General features: G+C 35.6%; 1 protein-coding gene across 1 annotated transcript in view; it reads right to left on the bottom strand.

The window, feature by feature from the left end:
- CEP290 (centrosomal protein 290) overlaps window positions 1-19,702 on the bottom strand; it is a 56,808-nt gene that overhangs the window by 29,813 nt on the left and 7,293 nt on the right. Inside the window, 14 exon segments of the mRNA XM_050708296.1 lie at window positions 288-461; window positions 1,022-1,252; window positions 3,214-3,316; window positions 4,708-4,823; window positions 5,839-5,988; window positions 7,492-7,656; window positions 8,266-8,408; window positions 9,238-9,322; window positions 12,496-12,608; window positions 13,074-13,161; window positions 13,252-13,352; window positions 14,000-14,162; window positions 17,547-17,719; window positions 18,276-18,399. Of these exon segments, the coding sequence (XP_050564253.1) occupies window positions 288-461; window positions 1,022-1,252; window positions 3,214-3,316; window positions 4,708-4,823; window positions 5,839-5,988; window positions 7,492-7,656; window positions 8,266-8,408; window positions 9,238-9,322; window positions 12,496-12,608; window positions 13,074-13,161; window positions 13,252-13,352; window positions 14,000-14,162; window positions 17,547-17,719; window positions 18,276-18,399 (1,929 nt within the window).

The raw sequence follows: 19,702 nt of genomic DNA, 5'->3' as shown, positions 1-19,702 counted from the left end.
TGTATGCCCACTGAAATGAAATCTGGGACCTTTCATAAGTTTCTTAGTACACTGACGAAGTACCAGGTAAGCAAATTAAAATTTGATAGCAACATCAAGACTTGCTCCAACAGCTCATACCTGCTATGGAACTGTTATAACTAGCAACTAGTTATAACTGTCCCAACTAGTATCGGAACTTCTATTCCATCTTTCTATTAAGTGAGAGGAAAAACCAACGCAGAATGAATGTATAATGAGGTCTGTTTTTTAATTCCCTTAAGGCTTAAATGTAACACAGACATTACCTCCATGTGCTCCATGTTTGTTGTCCGTTGGACGAGCAAGTTATCTTTTTGTAACATATCTCTGTATTTAGCAGTTAATGTATTATACTGCTTATTAGCCAGTTCTAACTCAGACAACAGCACACTACCATCCAACACTTTTTGCAGAGCTGCAATCTTAAAGCTAGCCATTTCCTATGAAAATAATAAATACAATGAGTTACTAAAGTTTCCTAAATTTTTAAATAGAAAAATAAAAATTTACTATACAGAAAAAAAGAATACCAGTTAATAACACGTTTTAGCATATGATACTGGTTTACTTTACTAAATTAATATACAACTTTATGCATTGCTTGCAATAAACATTGTCAAAATTTCACTGGTATTGAACTGTCTAGGCAATTTTATCATTAGTAGCCTCTACAGCACAATGCACTGTCAAAACTATATTTTATAAAGATGAGTTAATACAGGCCCTATCAAACTGACAGGCCAAAACGTGAGATTTGTTTTCATATGACACTTTCAATAAAAAGGACTTGTGTTAACAACCTCAGAAGCAGAAAACTGACAGATTTTGTACTATGACACTCATTTAAATACAAAAAATGTTTTGACAACACAGCATTTAGCAAGCACCTGTGTAAGGCATTTAACAAACTAGAACTGTCCCATTAAAAAAAAAAAAAAAAGTATATTTATTGCCAAACTGTAAAAATAAAAATGTGGACTATTACTACTATTAACTATACCTTGAATCGCTGCAAGTGTCCAATTTTCCCTATAACTGCAGTCTCCATATGTGTCATTTCACTCTTCAGTTTCTCATTTTCTTTTCTAAGATGCCGTTCCATTTCAAGTAAAGTGGTATACTGCCTTGTTAATGACCTTTCATTAACTTGTAATACAGTTATTTTTCTATTATTTTCTGCAAGTAATTTTTTTGTTTCATCAGGATCCAGCTGAAGTGCACTGAGTAAATTCTGTAAAAACATTTTAACAAGAACCTCGTACAGAAATATGGTAAAACTCAACTATATGGACAAGCTTGCCTTGTTGAAATACATTATCTAAGCTCACTGTAAAAGTTCTATTAATCTAAAATAATTTATTTCTTCTATTAAAACACATACACAGTCAACACACACATTTTAATCTTAACATTTTAATATTTTAATATTTAATTTAAAAATTTTTAATCTGCAAAGTTACTTGTTTCTGAGGAATAGAAGCTAAATACATCTGGCTAGTAGGAATTTTAGCTAATGCTGACATTTTTAACTTAGAAACAAAGTAATTCTCTACATAATCTTCATTTTTTCCCTTTTACTAGTCTAATATAGCATTTAGAATCAAAACAAATGTATTTGAATCATTTTCTAAACCAAATAGAATTAAAACAAATGTATTTGAATCATTTTCTAAACCAAACAGAATTACTGTAGTACCTAACAAACACTAATAATTTCCCACTTTGAGGTTCAAGCTAATATTTGTGAAGTAATCACATGACTTCTATGATCCTATGGATGCAAATGCAAAATCTGGGGGGCACTGGAAGAGGAAACCATAGTGACTCAGATAACAGAAGGCACATGAGCTTTAGCTTTGCCATCAACTCAGCAAGGAGGCAGGGAGCAAGAATTCGAGCTGTAAACCTCCAGTTTTCAATGAGCCTAACGTCCCACAGGACATCTTTATCTCTAAATTGGAGAGAGACAGATTTGAAGGGTGGACAAGTGTACCCCGAGCAAGTTTGTAGACATCACCAAGCTGAGTGGTGCAGCTGACACAACAGAAGGAAGGGATGCCATCCAAAGGGACCTGCACAAACTAGATAAGTGAGCCCATGTGAACCTAATGAGGTTTAACAAGGGCAAGTGCAAGGTGCTGAACCTGGGTCAAGGCAATCCCAGACATGAGAACAGACTGGGAGAAGAACACATTAAGAGCAGCCTTATGGAGAAGAACTTTGGGGTTCTGGTCAACAAAAAACATGACAACAGCCAGCTGTGTGCGTTTGCAGACCAGGCAGCCCAGTGTATTCCGGCCTGCATCAACAGAAGTGTGACCAGGAAGCCAAGGGAGGTGATTGTCCACCTCTACTCTGCCTTTGTGAGGCCCCACTTGGAGTGCTGTATCCAGGTCTGAGGCCCCAGTGTTAGAGCACAATGAACACCTGTTAGAGGAAGTCCAGAGAATGGCCATGAAGATGGTCAGAGGGCTGCTGCACCTATCCTATGAAGAGAGCTGGGGATATTCAGCCTGGAGAAGAGAAGGCTCCAGGGAGACCTCACTGCAGCCTTGCAATACTTTAAAAAAGACAGAGAGTGACTTTTTGCTCAGGCAGATAGTAATAGTACAAGGGGGAATGGTTTTAAACTAAAAGAGAGGAGATTTAGATCAGGTATTAGATGGAAATTGTTTACTCAGAGGGTGGTGAAGCACTGAAACAGGATGCCCAGAGAAGCTGTGGATGCCCCATCCCTGGAGGTGTTCAAGGCCAGGCTGGATGGGACCCTGGGCAACCTCATCTAGTGGGCAGTATCTCTGCCCATGGTGGGGGGTTGGCACGGGATGATCTTTAAGGTCCCTTCCAGTGCAAGCCATTCTATGATTTTATGAAGAGTATGCATGTGGCTAGAAAAAAAACACCAGAACCCTGGAAGCCTGAAGCCATCAAAAAATGCCATGACAGCTGGCAGGGATTCCACTTTTTAGGCTTACGGTAAGATTTTGTAGGTGTCTTAATAACGTGATATACCTTTTGTATTGTTGATACTGATTTTGAATGTACAGTTCACCGACTGATTTGGTTTTAATTGAGCAGTTTTTCTCTGCAACATTTTCACCTTCTAACAAATTATAGTACTGTTTTAAAACCTTTCTTCTCCTTCTTAATATGTTTTTCCACTTCTACTTTGGAAGCGACAAAATTACTTACAAAATATTCCTTTATTTTTGTAGCATCCTGTTCTTTTTGCTCTTCTAGCTTTTTCTTTTCCTCTTTCATTTCTTCTGATTCTTTCTGCCAGCTTTCCTTTTCACTAAAACAGCAATTACATATTTTCATTTACAATCATGAAGTGCTTGGTGAGTTTCAAAATGGAATTTGGAAAAGACATTATAAATTGTAGGTGGATAATTGAAAACTTATCTCCTCTGTTTAGGTTGCTGCTAGATTAATGATTTTCCCTCTAAATAAAACTTAGGTTCCCCATATTCAAAATCAACATTAGAGGTCAGCCTTCTAAATATAATGGCAGGCAATGGCTGTAATATTAACTCAAAGTTTCAATCATCTTGCAAGTCTTTCTTTCCATTGCATTCATTTTATTTCAAGTGCACAAACAACCTCATTTTCCACTCTATTTTTTTCTATTTTAGTGAAAAAGATAAAACCATAAAACCATTAAGCCTTGTTGTGGCCCGAACTACTCTCCTCTATCCATTTTTATTTATTTATTTGGAAACAAAAGATTGTGAACTGTCTATACACATCTAATGAGGAAGTTCCTGTAGACCGTATAAGATAGTTTAGGTTAGTCTAAACAAATAATCAAGGGTGTTTCAGAACAGCTTAGAGAATAGGACATCTTAAAGAGTTTCCCTTTCTCAGTCCCTGATCTTTAAGTAATATTTTCTCTTCAAAGAAGATCTCCTCTATAATGGACGAAAATGGAGGAAAAGGAAGAAGGTGCTCTGAAAGTGAGTCTTTATGGGACGTCACATCAAAGAATCTCCTCCCCTTACTTCAACCTGTAACCCCTTTGAAGATTTTCAAGGAATTGCTGAAGCCTTGAGTTATCGTCTTATCCCTCTGACTGATGTACCTAATCTAGTTGTTAATGAGGCAGTATACCATAGTCTTTAATATTTTCAAAAAGCTGTAACTTTCATGTGTCAAACAAAAATAATGTCTTTGATTAATGTCTGGGAAGTCTTAACTGATTCAAAGAACACATGGAAGTTCCTACAAGATGAAACACCCTTATTCAAAAAGCCATCCAGTGACTGCTATTTTCAGCCCAAACATAGAAAGGATAACTAATAGTCAGTTAAGAACCCAAATCAACAGATTGACCTCTATGCTTTTACCAAATAAAGATCCTTTGACCATAAGAAGAACTTTATAGAAATTAGATTCAATGAAACATACAAGGAACTGAGAGTCTGAAAGAGAAACAAGCATGAGGGACTGAAGATATGAAATCTTGCAGTCCTCATTATAAAGTATGCACTATGAAAAAAATCTGGTAGAAAATGTAGTTTAAGTTTTCTGAGTCTTTACAGGACTAAAGAAGTGCATTAAGTCCTTATCCAAGAGTAGCAGCATTTATGACACTAACCAAAGAACACTTCAACGTAGTAATGAATCTTGTACTCAAAAATACTATACATTTAGATACCTGAATTTTCAGAATTCAGAGAACAATACCTTTGATACTCTTTATAAAGCAAGCCTTGTTGATGACGAATTACTGCAAATTTTCGCTTATAGTCCTTTACAGAGTCTTCTAATTGTTTAAGTAACTGTTCTTTATTTTCCAGTTCCTAATTTTCCAAATAAAAATATTGAAGTCATTAATATAGGTTTTAAGCATGAAAGCATTAATTAAAATTACAGTTTTCCCTTTTGTTTTTCATGATAGATACTTCTGTCAATTCATCTGTATCAATTTTGTGAACTGAAGGTATGAAATTTCTTTTTCTGTAGAAGCAACAAATGGAAAAAAAAGTCCAGTAAGCACTGGCATTCATATTACTAGGTGTGAAATAGTGCAAAAAAGCTCAATAGATTACAGCCCCAAAAGTTTACAACACCAAGGAATGTTGTTAGCCCACATACTTAGCCTACAAAGAATACTAATTGAACATCTACCTGGAAAGTCATGCTTTCTTTTCACATTCCTAAGTGACTTTCTATTTTATCATCATATGCAACTAAAAGTATTACCTAATAAACAAAAGTAATCAAAGACAGAAAAAATAATATAATAACAACACAATTTATTTCTACTGTATTTCTCAAATAAATATTTGTTCTTATTATATGCTTGGTCTCTATGCTTCCCATGGGAAACACAAGCTTCGGTTTCAATGTACTTATTCACACTTTTACAAATGTTGACATATTTTTGACATAATGGAATGAAAATTCATACAGTAAATAAAGACCTTTGTTTTACAGAGAAAAACAAATCAAAGTAGGATTTGCACATTCAGACCCAGGTGTGAAATTCAGACAGTAGTGCCAGAATTTCTTGTAAAAAGCGTAAAACTGGAGAAATTTAAAGAAGATTTTTAGATCAAAATTCCCATTTTAAACAGACAAAACCAAATTGTTGTCAAATACACAATTTTTAGTTTCCAGTTTTACAGTGCTGCAAAACATTTACAGCTTTAAACAAACAAAACACAACAGAATAGCCCCACGAATTTACAGATGTTAAAACTTCAAAATTATTTTGGAAAGCCCTCCCATGTCCGTACATGGCATGACAGTAGATTTTGGAGGAAGGAGCTCTATGTTACAAATAATCTTGATAAAAAGGAGTAAGCAATTTACCTGTATAAGACGTATTAAGTATTCATTCAGAGAATTAATCATATTAACACTTGAAAGAGCCATCCCTTCTGGAAGATTCACTGTTTTGAAGACAATATTGGCACCTTCTGATTGACGTAATAAGCAAATTTCATTTTTCAGTTGTGTAATCTAAAGAAAATAAACAAAACAAAGTAACTCTTGTTATTTAATTAAAATGCACCTGATAGAAAATCTATTAGTTTTCCTAAGTTAAATCAGTTGCTATTAACAATCTAATTCAGTTCCACTTGTATTCTAAAGAATTCCACTTGTATTCTAAAGAATTCAAACACTCTTAGAAAGTAACCTTTTAAAAAAACTGTGATTACATGAATAATTAAATGCGTAGTAGGTTGAGCCAAATTGATCAAACCACTCCAGCAATCAGGGCAGATTCACATACCTGTTAGTTTTATTCTGAACTGTTTATACAGTGCACTTATATAACTTTTAAAAAGATAAAGTTTGGATAGAACTATTGCAGTGGTCATTTGATGGTTTATTCTAAAGAAATCTTTGCCCTTTAACTTGTTAAAAGCTTTCTAGTCCTCTAGTCTAACAGTTCAAAAAACACTATTCCAGAATATTATAGAGAACGTATTCTACAGAATTGCATTCACCTCTAGGGTCTCCGAGACATGAACCTGTTAGAGCAAGTCCAGAGGAGGACCACAAGGATGATCAGAGGGCTGGAGCACCTCCTATGAACACAGGCTGAGAGAGCTGGGATTGTTCAGCCTGGAGAAGAGAATGCTCTGGAGATTCCTCGTAGTAGCCTTCTAATGTCTAAAGGCAGCCTACAGAAAAGATGGGTGTGGGGGGAGCTCTTTATCAGGCAGTGTAGTGATAGAACAAGGGGAAAATGTTTTAAACTAAAAAAGGTAGTGTTATATTAGATAGGAGGAAGAAATTCCTTACTCAGAGGGTGGTGTGGCACTGGCACAGGCTGCCCAGAGAAGCTGTGGATGTCCCATCCCTGAAGGTGTTCAAGGCCAGGCTGGACAGGACCCTGGGCAACCTGATCTAGTGGGTGACATCCCTGCCCATGGCAGGGAGTTGGAACTAGATGATCTTTAAGGTCCCTTTCTATGAGTCTACAAGAGTATTAGTTACTGGCAAATCTTTTTTGTATTACCAAAGATGTTCTAAAGGGAAAACTTAAATTTTGCTTGTTGAAAAATAAAATTCCACTCCTCATTCCCGCCTTGGAAGGAGCATTCAAAATAATCCAGTATACAATTCTAAAAAAGATACAGGATTTTACAGAATCATTCATCATTTTTAGAACACTTAATCTGTTATTTATTTAAATAAATAACAAATACAAGACTACTGGCTTTCTGAAGAAAGAAATCTGTAACCTTTTTTTGGTACAGCTCTCCCCAGAAGACAGCCAGGCTTGGTGTACATCATCATATGATACTCCCAGGATGAAGTAACATTAAGAAGAGTAAGATTTGAACTTTAAAAGGACAAACTGGTAAATCCTATATATATATATATATTTATATTTATAATTACACTGCTCACTTAAGCTAAATCCAGTATCTTATGCGTTGTGTGTTTTTGTTCTAAATTATCATAGCAGAAACTTTTAAGTAAAAATTAAATAATGGAAGATAAATTGTATACCTTTTCATTTGCATTTGCCAGCTGATTAGAGAAACTTGTTGCCTCCTTCTGACTCTGTTTCAGTTCCTGTCTTAATTCTTCATTTCGTCCTGTAAGTTGGTCAACCTGAGCTTTCAAGTGCACACTAGCATCAAAGATTCCCTCTGTGTTTTTTGACTCAATTGCCTAACACAGTAAACATTAAATTAACAAAACAGAGAAAAAGCAGAGAAAAACTTTGTTTTTCCATAATAGACTGGAACTGGTTTTAAGCTACATAAACTTAGAAAAAAAGTGAGACATTTTAAGTTTTTTTAATCTACTAATCTGTTTGCTGATGATACATAATTTAAATCATATACCATAATATAAATAATTGCATTTGCCTGTGAAAATACTAATTTTTCAGGAGGATGTTTGAATAAGTAATTTTTCTTCAACATTTCCTGCAGATCCTGTACAGATATGCAAAGAACATAGACAACAACAAGGCATGCAAATGAACATTAACTTAAACTTTATGTATAAGACAACAAACTTGACCAAGACAGTTTTATACTATCCAGCTGAAGGGTTTTTTGTTTGTTTGTTTGTTTTTAATCTCTGTTGGAAATCTCTTCTTGTTGTATATTTTTCATTTGCTTTTTTACAGAGGAATCACATTATGTACTCCCACTTGTAAGTAAGGAAGTATATACCAGCTACTATTTAATTATACAATAACCCAATAATTTAAAAAATATGTATCTATATAACCTAAAAATCCTATAAGGTCAAATAAGCGAGTAAGCTTACATTGACTAAACGGTCCAAACTAGGGATTGTTAAGGCTGTTTCTCCTCCCTTCACACTCGGATCATTCTGCATTTCCTTGACAGCTTGCAGTATTTCTTTCATTCCTTGTTCAAGTTGTTTATTCTCTTCTGATAATGCTTTTACTGTAATAAATATTGTTAATGTGTCTAAAAGCAGTAAAAAATGAGTTAGCTTTTACTAGGACATTTCATCATAATACCTCTTGATTTGATATATAAGAACATTGTTCATATTATACACAGACATAACTAACTATGAATTTTAAAGTAGATCTGCTAGGTACTTCCCAACAATGTATTTTGCTGGAGAAATATCAGTAAAATAATAGATAAATCCTTCATGGGAACATTTGACTTTACTGAACCTTCCATTCTTCAATGTTTCCTGCCACTGTTTTCACTTTTTTAGTAGCCTGTCTGATCAACTTTCACAGATCCAGAAACATGGCGATCTTTGAAATGCTTCTGTGTAAAAATGAAGTATATAGGAAAACTAGGAGAGATCCTAGTTTAATGTATTTAGTATGAATAAACTATGTTTCTTGTACTACTACCATTAATTTAAGTTTAAAATTAGCAAAACTATACACGTATTTATTCACACACAGAAATATAAACACATCTTTTTACAAAATGTCATTAAAGAGAATTCAAGGAAATTCCAGTTTGCAAATGTTGTTTATATTATTTTATAATCTTTGTGTTACCAATTTAAACCAATTCACAACCAAAAATTCCACAATTCATGAGGTTATCAGAATAATTGTATAAAAACATTCCATGTACACGGCAAATTCAATCATTGTGAAAGATACCAAAGTGACCTGCTTTTAAAAGAAACTGTACAGATGGATATTTGTGGTCACAGTCACAAAAAAAAAAAGTACAAATAAACGAACAATCTGCAGGTACCTGATAACATTCCCCGGCTTTAAAACATGTTCCAACTTACATTTAGATTGAAATGTGACTATTACAGTCCTGTTCTTTTCCAAATCTCTCTCTCTTTCACTTAGTTCTTTTGCAAGATACTCATTCTAAAGAAAAGAAAAAAAAAGTAAGAATTGTAATTTAGGAATATTAGAATTCTCGTTAAGACTCTATGGTTAAGAAATGTTAAATGAAAATTAACACTTAAAAATATTGCTGATTAATTATATTTGGTAGCGACATAGTCACTGATGCAGTATACAAGCCAAACTAATGTGTTACTATGATGGCAACAATCAAGGAAATTTGTAGAAACAAAATCATTATTTATAGCAACAAAATCATCAGGAAAAAAGTATTTAAAGCATAGATAAGCTTTATATAATTTTTTTTTTTTTTTTTTTAAAAAACACCTTGTACTACCTGCACTGCCTGGCTTCTCCATTTTTCAAGCTGTAATTCTGGATAACTATTCAGTATATTCTTGATCAACAAATCTCTGTATATCTGCTCATTCTTAAAATAAAAAAGTTATTAGTATATGATTCTGTCTCCATTTTTATATAAATGTTTATATTTCCAAGACTTATCTTCTAAATGATCAAAAAACCACTTATTCTTTTCTACTAAAAATGCAATTAGCAGGCATTATTCATGCTGTAGCTTGGTTAAGAGTATTTTAAGAAAAACCAAAGTAGAAAAGCATACTCCCATAGCATGGAAAAAATGATGTATAGTAGAAAAATGTATGAAATACACAGATTTATTGTTCAATCAGTTACTTATATGCTGACCATAGCTCAGCAGGGCTCAACGGAAATTCAGTTACAAAATATTTCAGTTAAAGATAGGAAAAACCTATTTCCTGATCTCATCTATTGTAACCATTATGTTTCCTCATCAAAACCGAGACAAATAATAAACATGTTTTCTAGATCCATTCAAAATATAATTTTTGTCATCTAGTGTTCTAGTCCCAGCTTTTTCTCAAACTGGGACTACGCCTTCATGAAAACTTCCTAGCCCATATATGAATCTCCTGACTGAAATGCAAGTGCAACAGAGACAGATTTACTAGAAGAATTACACAAGGTATATCCCATACAATACTGTCCAGGGAAACACAAATTCTTGGTCATGCAGCAGTTGAAACAGCAGTCTACAAGTATATAACACAGGTAGGACCGTGAGACTGCAGGAACTGACTTGATTCATGCCCCAAATATCTCTCTAGTACCAAAAACAAAGATCTGCGCTATACAAAAACTAACACAGCATCTTACAGTAACTATTTTGGAAGCTACCAGAGAATATTTTTTTTTAATATCATTTATCACATAAATAAAACACAGCAAGCATCCTGAAATCAATCTTTTTTGTAAGGATTCTAGCAAGTTTTCAAAAACCCTACTAAGAACCTAAAATATTTTGTTGTTATGGATCTTTTTAATAAATGAAATTTTTAATTGAAAATCTTTTCAGTTTTTCCGAGAACAGATAGATATTATCCATTTCTCTGCCAGTTGACCAAGATAAAAAGATAGAAGAACAAACTCGGCAATTTTTTAGAAGTTTCCCAGAAGGAAAGGCCTTTCTTATTCCAGAAGTCTAACTTTACACCAACTGTTTTCTTTAGATGTAGGAGACATGCTCTAGTCACATAACATCTGTATCTTTTAACAGAAATCTCTTCTTTCACGTCGAAGGACTGAATCAGTCCCTACTTTATTCAACTAATACTTGCAAAATAGCACTGTGATATTTGTCTGTGTACTTAAAAACATTTTAAGATGATTATCCTCAAATTGTGTCACTCAATACACAGTTGCAACCATCGATTCATTTGCGATGTAAAGATGTATGCATTAATAATACAAGTGGTGTGCAGGAAAATAAGTATTTTGTTTTCACTAATGCACATAAGATCATAGAATAAAAACTATTCCCTCTTCATACCCATCTATATTGATGTGCATGTGTGTTTTGCAAATTTTTTCCACAGACAGGAAGAAAATGTATCACTATATTTTTTGACACTAAGTCAACAAATCAACTGCAAACTAATGACTTGGGCATTTGTTTGTTCTAATTTAAAGAATGTGCGAATTCTATTTGAATCATTGCATAGATTTAAATAAAGATGAAATTAAACTAACATATCTTCATTATTTGAATTTATCTCCTAAATAACTGCAACAGATAAGCACACATATTATAAAGGAGCCTCACCTGTGATCTAAGAAAGGCTAATTCCCTTCTCAACTGCTGTATGAGATATTCAACAGGATCTACTTGACCTTCTGAATGAAATTCTACTTGACAGAATGAATTCATTTTCTGAATGAATTCTACTTGACATTCTGAATGTCCATTTTCAAATTCACTTTCCAAAGTTTTCACCTGCAGCAATTCTTTTATACAGTTCTTTCCTTCTCCATCTTCTTGAAAGGTATTTAAATCAGAAAACTTTATTTGCAAATAATCCTGCTTATCCTTCAATGTCATTCTTTGTGTTTTGAGAGTTACTGGCTTTTCAAGAACAGATGCACAAGAAATTGGAGAGCTCTGGCCAAGAGATGGACATGCACAAAAATTTTCCTCACTTCTTTGATCTGAATTAGAAGTTATAGACACTTGATTCGGAAAAGACACTTTGTTTCTGTAACTTTGGTCATTTACTTCTGAAGCCTGCCACATTCTCTGATACACAGAAAATGAATCTGTGCAGTCTGATTTTGAGTCTTTTGACACCTCTCTAATGTCTGCATTATCTATTATCCCTGATGCCACTGTAAATTGTAGTTCTGGTGATATGAAAAGTTCTTTTATCGTAAGAGTTTCTGAATTACAGTTGTCATTAACTGCTTGCAACTCTGTCACATGTTTTGAACCTAAATGAAGCAAAGAAGCATTTCTATTTTTTTCCAAGTGATTTAAATTCCCAAGTATGCCACAAGTTCTTCTATGTAGATTTCCCACAGCCTTACTCTTTTCAGCTCTATCTTTCTCTGACTTCAAAAGGCTAACTTATGCTTCTCTATCTGCAAGTGTGTTTCTCCTTTCCGTGTTACATGAGTTGCTAGCCTGTACTCACAAGAAATAAAGAATGTTCATTAGTATTCCAAAAAAAAAAAAAAAAACCAAATGATTAATTTGGGATTTTTTAAAAGCAGTTAATAAAAGCTTATAAAAATATTTGAAAACGTATTTACAAACCAATATTATATTTATTTGAAACAGAAATACAATAAATGCTTATGAACTTGGTTTACGAACCTACCTTTGCCTTTACTTCAGCAATATCATGGGTGTCCAAGAAATCAAACTTCCTCTTATTCATCCACTTCTCTTCAGTAAAGCTATCTGTTATCTGCACATCACCAGCATCCAATGCTAATTGCAAGTAAATGTACAATAAATTATTATGATTTTTTTTTTGACTTCAAACAAGGGAATATATTCAAGCTACTATATATGAGTTCTAGTTTTCTACTACCTGCAGGGTAAGAAGCTGTAAACCTTTCCATTGGAGCAGATTATGTTTGCCTAGGTGGCACAGAATTTAAGTTTTTAAGTTTTCTGAAACAAATCCATTACAAAGATTTACTGGAAATTATGATGAGATTATTCTGTATCTAAGAACTATAAGACAATGGCATGATTCTCAAGTGATGGATTACTAGCCAAGCTACTGAGCTGTAAGACAACAGAAATACAAAACCACTCACCTCTTCCTACAGATTCAGTGATAATTATTTTGCCTTATAATTTAAGCGAATTAATAGACATAACAAAGCTATATTAGTAACTAAAGACAGAATCTTCTTGCAGGATATTTTATAACACAGAATACCTTACCATTTGTTGCAACTCTTCTTCCTTTCTCCTGAGCCAACTTACGAACCTGTTTTTTCAATTCAATTCTTTCTTCTTCTAGTCTTTCAATCTGCGTATTATTTAACAGACAAGTATTTCACTCCGTTCAAATGCAGTTTTATTATGTAGGTCTTACACAAAAATACGATTTATCACTTACCTCTTTCAAAAGAATATGGTTTTCAGCTCTATATTGCTGCTGTTTTAGTACTTTGCTGTTTCTGATTTCATTTAAATCAATCATTGCCTTTGGCTCAAGACCTGAAACACAGTATATGATGCATAATCGCTCATTTGGGAGGAACACTAATGTTAATGGTCATTAGTAGGTAGCCCATTTAAGTAACAACACAATCAGTCAAGTAGAACAAAAAAACTAACGTGTTGATGGTTAAATATACACATATTTCTACACATCATGCTCTGCATAATAACATCAGAAGAAAGCACCATTTTACATTAGTTACTAAAAAAAACAAAGCACAATAAAATACCACCTAAAATTAACTGTATTTATGTTTAGATTTCTTTATGCAAAAATAAGCCTTTCTGAATTCTCTGTGCTTTTCAATCTAGCATTACAATTCCAATAAGTTATGTATGATTTCCAAATACTGTATTATGAAGCTAAGTAAGTAGTCTACAATCAAGGAGGAATCAAAAACAACAACAACAAAAAAAGCAATGTGAAACCTATTTTCCTGCTTTTTCCACTCAAAGCAACCTGTAGCTAAAGTTTAGACATGTACATACACTCTTTTTATCCTAAGTGAAACTACTTGCAAATATTAGCAGACTATACATAAGTATTTCCAAGTAGTTACTTGGTATAGTAAAAATGTCCATGACACAATGTTATTTCAATTCCTACACAATAAAAAAATGAAAATATAACATATACACCATACCTAAGCGCTCTCTAAGCTCTTCATTTTCATCAAGAAAATCATTTATTTTCAGTTCAAGTTTATTGACTTCCTTAATTAAGGTTTCAATCTCATGATCTCTTATTTTGATTTGCTTTTTTAAATCCTTTATTTCAGCAACAGCCTCTTCCAAACCATATATTCCCTGTAAAAATCCAAATGGGAATTATAAACAGATCACATGGAAAAATAAATTATGAATCTGTGTTTCATCCTTACAAAGTTGATGACACTATTTGGAAACAAAACAAGAAAAAAATACTATGATTGAAAACTTATACTAACAAACATAGGAGACCATTGATAAGTTACGGAAAGACAATAGCCAAGTGAAAAAATTCTTCCTGAAGACTATAGGGATTCAAAGGAGTTCACGCTCTCAAGGGGCTGACTCAATGTCCGCTAAAGCAAAGCATATTCATTTTTCTGACCATGGCATTCAGTAATTCCTAATTGCAATGCCTATTTTTTCACACAGACAACATTTTCTAGAAAACGTACCATACTATCTGTGATTTCTCATGATTGCATTGCAGGACACCAAGACTTTCAAGTCTTGCTTAGCTCCAAAATACCTTTGAAATCCACTTATCACAAATACAGATTTCACCAAAAGAGTGCTAATCTTTTTTATGTTATCTTTTTTATGCTAACTGTCCACACAATTTCTGAGGTATCTGAATATTTTTAATATATACTATTTAAATCAAAAACATCATTAAAACCTTACTTAATAAGAAAAAAAATGTTTTCCAGTCTGTAAGCACTGTGCTTATTGCAGAGTTGCTGAATAAAATCAGTTCCTACAAATCTATCTTCTGACTACACAGTACCCTCCGCATATTTCAATATTCACAGAATCACAGAATCGTCTAGGTTGGAAGAGACCTCCAAGATCACCTAGTCCAACCTCTGTCCTAACACTAACAAGACCTCCACTAAACCATATCACTAAGGACTACATCTAAATGTCTCTTAAAGACCTCCAGGGATGGCGACTCAACCACTTCCCTGGGCAGCCCATTCTAATGCTTAACAACCCTTTCAGTAAAGAAGTTCTTCCTAATATCCAACCTAAACCTCCCCTGGCACAACTTTAGCCCATTCCCCCTCGTCCTGTCACCAGGCACGTGGGAGAATAGACCAACCCCCACCTCTCTACAGCCTCCTTTAAGGTACCTATAAGAGAGCGATGAGGTCTCCCCTGAGCCTCCTCTTCTCCAGGCTAAACAACCCCAGCTCCCTCAGCCGCTCCTCGTAAGACTTGTTCTCCAGACCCCACACCAGCCTCGTTGCCCTTCTCTGGACTCTCTCGAGCACCTCTATGTCCTTCTTGTAGCGAGGGGCCCAAAACTGAACACAGTACTCGAGGTGCGGCCTCACCAGAGCCGAGTACAGGGGGACAATCACCTCCCTAGACCTGCTGGCCACGCTGCTTCTTATACAAGCCAGGATGCTGTTGGCCTTCTTGGCCACCTGAGAAAACCGCTGGCTCATATTCAGCTGCCTATCAACCAGTATTCCCAGGTCCTTCTCGGCCAGGCAGCTTTCCAACCACTCATCTCCCAGCCTGTAGCTCTGCTTGGGGTTGATTGTGCCCCAGGTGCAGGACCCGGCACTTGGCCTTCATGCAGTTGACCTCAGCCCATCGGTCCAGCCTATCCAGATCCTCCTGCAGAGCCTTCCTACCCTCAAGCAGATCGACACACGCACCTAACTTGGTGTCATCCGCAAACTTACTGAGGGTGCACTCGATCCCCTCGTCCAGGTCATCGATAAAGATATTAAAGAGGACCGGCCCCAGCACTGAGCCCTGGGGGACTCCACTAGTAACCGGCCTCCAACTGGATTTGGCTCCACCACAACTCTTTGGGCCCGGCCATCCAGCCAGTTTTTAACCCAATGAAGCGTACGCCAGTCCAAGCCACGAGCAGCCAGTTTCTTGAGGAGAATGTTGTGGGAAACGGTGTCAAAAGCCTTACTGAAGTCAAGGTAGATCACATCCACAGCCTTCCCCTCATCCACCAGGCACGTCACTTGGTCATAGAAGGAGATCAGGTTCGTCAAGCAGGACCTGCCTTTCATAAACCCATGCTGACTGGGCCTGGTCGCCTGGTTGCCCTGCAAGTGCCGCGTGACGACATTCAAGGTAATCTGCTCCCTGAGCTTCCCTGGCACCGAGGTCAAACTAACAGACCTATAGTTCCCCGGGTCTACCCTCCAGCCCTTCTTGTAGATGGGCGTCACATTTGCTAGCCGCCAGTCGACTGGGACCTCTCCTGATAGCCAGGACTGCCAATAAATGATGGAAAGTGGCTTGGCCAGCTCCTCCGCCAGTTCGCTCAGTACCCTCGGGTGGATCGCATCCGGCCCCATCGACTTGCGTACATCCAAGTGCTGTAGCAGGTCGCCAACCATTTCCTCGTGGATAGTGAGGGCCACATCCTGCTCCCCATCCCCTTCCACCAGCTCAGGGTACCGGGTATCCAGAGAACAACTGGTCTTGCCGCTAAAGACTGAGGCAAAGAAGGCATTGAGTACCTCAGCCTTTTCCTCATCTTTTGTAACTAAGTTTCCCCCCGCATCCAGTAAAGGATGGAGATTCTCCTTAGTCCTCCTTTTTGTGTTGATGTATTTGTAGAAACTTTTTTTGTTATCTTTAACAGCAGTAGCCAGATTGAGCTCCAGATGAGCTTTGGCCTTTCTAATTTTATCCCTGCACAGCCTCGCAACATCCTTATAGTCCTCTTGAGTAGCCCGCCCTCTTTTCCAAAGATGATAAACCCTCCTTTTTCTCCTAAGCTCGAGCCACAACTCTCTGTTCAGCCAGGCCGGTCTAGTTCCGCGCCGGCTCGTCTTTGGGCACGTGGGGACAGACCGCTCCTGAGCCATTAAGATTTCCTTCTTGAAGAGTGCCCAGCCTTCCTGGACTCCTCTGCCCTTCAGAACCTCCTCCCAAGGGACTCTGCCAACCAGTGTCCTGAACAGCTCAAAGTCAGCCCTCCGGAAGTCCAAGACAGTGGTTTTACTGGTCCCCTTCCTGACTTTGCCAAGAATAGAGAACTGAACCATTTCGTGGTCACTCTGCCCAAGACAGCTCTCGACCACCACATCTCCCACCAGTCCGTCACTGTTTGTGAACAGAAGGTCTAGCGGGGCACCTGCCCTGGTAGGCTCTCTAACCAGCTGCATCAGGAAGCTATCTTCCACGCTCTCCAGAAACCCTCTTATTGAACCCTCTTATTATGGGATTCTTTGAAGAATCCTATCTTGATAATTCAATTAATGTTCAACGTGTTTCAGAAGCCCCTACTCATATGCTAAAATTGTCAACTTGCAAAAGTTAAGTATTGTTAACAAACATGCAATCAGTAACCTCTAGAGGTATTATGAAAGAAAAAGAAAATAAAATAGCATCAGAAGTCATACATTTAAGTTCTAATTAGAACACTGTCAATAAACATGCAAGCAGAAAATGATCTGCTAAAAATACGATGAAATACCCTGTCCACTCTGACAAATTGTTTACCAGTTCATAGTCTTTCATTCGTTTCAGAGCCTCAACAAGTTCTTTGTCCTTTTCTTTAGCATCTGCTTCGGCTAGTTCTGCAGACTTCTCAGCCTCCTTTGTTCTCTCCTCTAGCAAGTTTAACTTTTCCTGCATTTCTCCTAAACGATTCTGCTGAACAAGAGTTGAGAGACCTGGAAAGAAAAACCTTGATCAACAATTCAACTAGGAATTCTTGCTATCTCAGCAAGAAACACTTCAGATGATGTTATAAAGGAGATCTTCATTATCTGCTCTCAATTAAGTAATTAAAAAAGATTATGTTATTGCTTTTTTTTAATCATTCATTCAAACAACCCTCAAGTATGCACAAAAGGGAATTTGTTTTTAATTATACGTTACTAATCATCTGCAACTCTTTACAAAGCTGAGCTGAGACGTATCTTATACTTTAACCTATAACGTATGTAATATGTAACATTATTATATATTTAATATATGTAACATTAATTAACTATACAGGTATAGTTTTATTAGGCACTATATTACCTCTAAAACCCACTGGAGCACTGTAAATAAATTTAAACCGTTTTGCATGCTTGATAAATGGAAAGGAACAAAAATTTTAGATTAGTATTACTCAAATATGGCAAACATTTTTCTGTATTTCTAAAGAATAAAGAATATACAGCAAATTTGTTGCTTTTTATTTTCTTTTTAATATACCTTAAAATAAAATGGTCAACTTACCTTTATCTTTTTGGAGATCATTTTTTAATTCCTCAATAAGAAATGCATTTTGTTCCATTTCTTTGGTATACTGTTCGACTTGCTCAGTAAGAAGTCTTATCTGAGCATCTCGCTCTTGCACACCCTAAAAAAAAAAATTAAAAGAAATTCTTCTTCACTGACCATCTCACTCTTGCACATTACACACACACACACACGCAAAAAGCTCCATTAAAGAAATTCTTTACTGACAGGGAAACTACCAATACAGAACACCACATTTCTTCAAAATCAAAATGGAGAAATGAAAAGCAGTTAATACAAAGACACAATAAAATTATAGAACAAGCAAACATACTGTACTTACAACATAGAGTTCAGACATTATCTAGAAGTTGGATAGATAAAGGCAAAGCAGGAAAAATAAAAGAGTAAAAATAAAGCATTCACACAACACTATCACACTGACACTAAAGCAGTGCTTAATGATCAATTTTAAATGGAACAGTTCTCTTAGAGTTAAGTCAGTGCATGATAAGAAGTTTTAGACCAAACAGATTTCTTACTACCTCCTCCTAAGCAGGTAGTAGGAACTGAGGTATACATATATATTAAAGATTGGGAAGACTAACAATCCATCATACATGACACCTATTTTGCCTTTCAACAAGTCATCCAACTTTTAAAAATTCATACCAAATCTTGCTTTGTATGCATATACATCCATAGGTACACACAGACTCTAGGCTTATACATGAACTTTATCACAGAACGCAGTAGTATTTTTTGTGTGATGAATATAAATAAAAAAAAGAAAAAATAGACTTGGAAAAAAGTTACAGAAAATAATTACAATATAGAAATCTCAAGAGTTGCTGACCTTACTTTATACCAAAGTTATGAAAAACAGAAGCTCAGTCTTTCTTAAAGGAAAAATATCACCACATTTTAAATCTAAAGATACACCACTTAGCAAAGCTGTAAAGAGCTAACTATAACCCTTTCAAATGTGAACATATATCGAACCGTAACAAGCTTGGTCCATTTTGTGTTACAACACAATGCTGTAGCTTGATTTAATTTTTAAATGCCTTATTTTAAAATACACTCATTTCCATAAAACTCTTCAGAATGACATGCTCATGATTGTCATCCAAAAAAGCAACTTTTACAGCAATCTAGTCAGCTAAAAACACACTGCGTGACTGCTTATCAAAGATCTTTTCAGATACTTTTGTCTTCTGATCATCAGAGGCTAACTGGAATGTAAGGTTTTTTTTTGTTTGTTTTTAATCCTTTTTTTTTCTGTAAGATTACATGTAATGATACATTTATTCAAAAAACACCTGAAGAAGGCAGGAAATCCTCCTGATACATATACATTATGGAAAGCATATTGTTTGATATTGGGGCTCCTAAAGGGCTGTGAGATTTTTTTAAATGTTTTA

This window comes from Cygnus atratus, chromosome 1 (assembly GCF_013377495.2).
Source record: "Cygnus atratus isolate AKBS03 ecotype Queensland, Australia chromosome 1, CAtr_DNAZoo_HiC_assembly, whole genome shotgun sequence".
Classification (NCBI taxonomy): domain Eukaryota; kingdom Metazoa; phylum Chordata; class Aves; order Anseriformes; family Anatidae; genus Cygnus; species Cygnus atratus.
The sequence above is the reverse complement of the archived record's forward strand: the minus strand, read 5'-3'. Positions and strand labels throughout refer to the sequence as shown.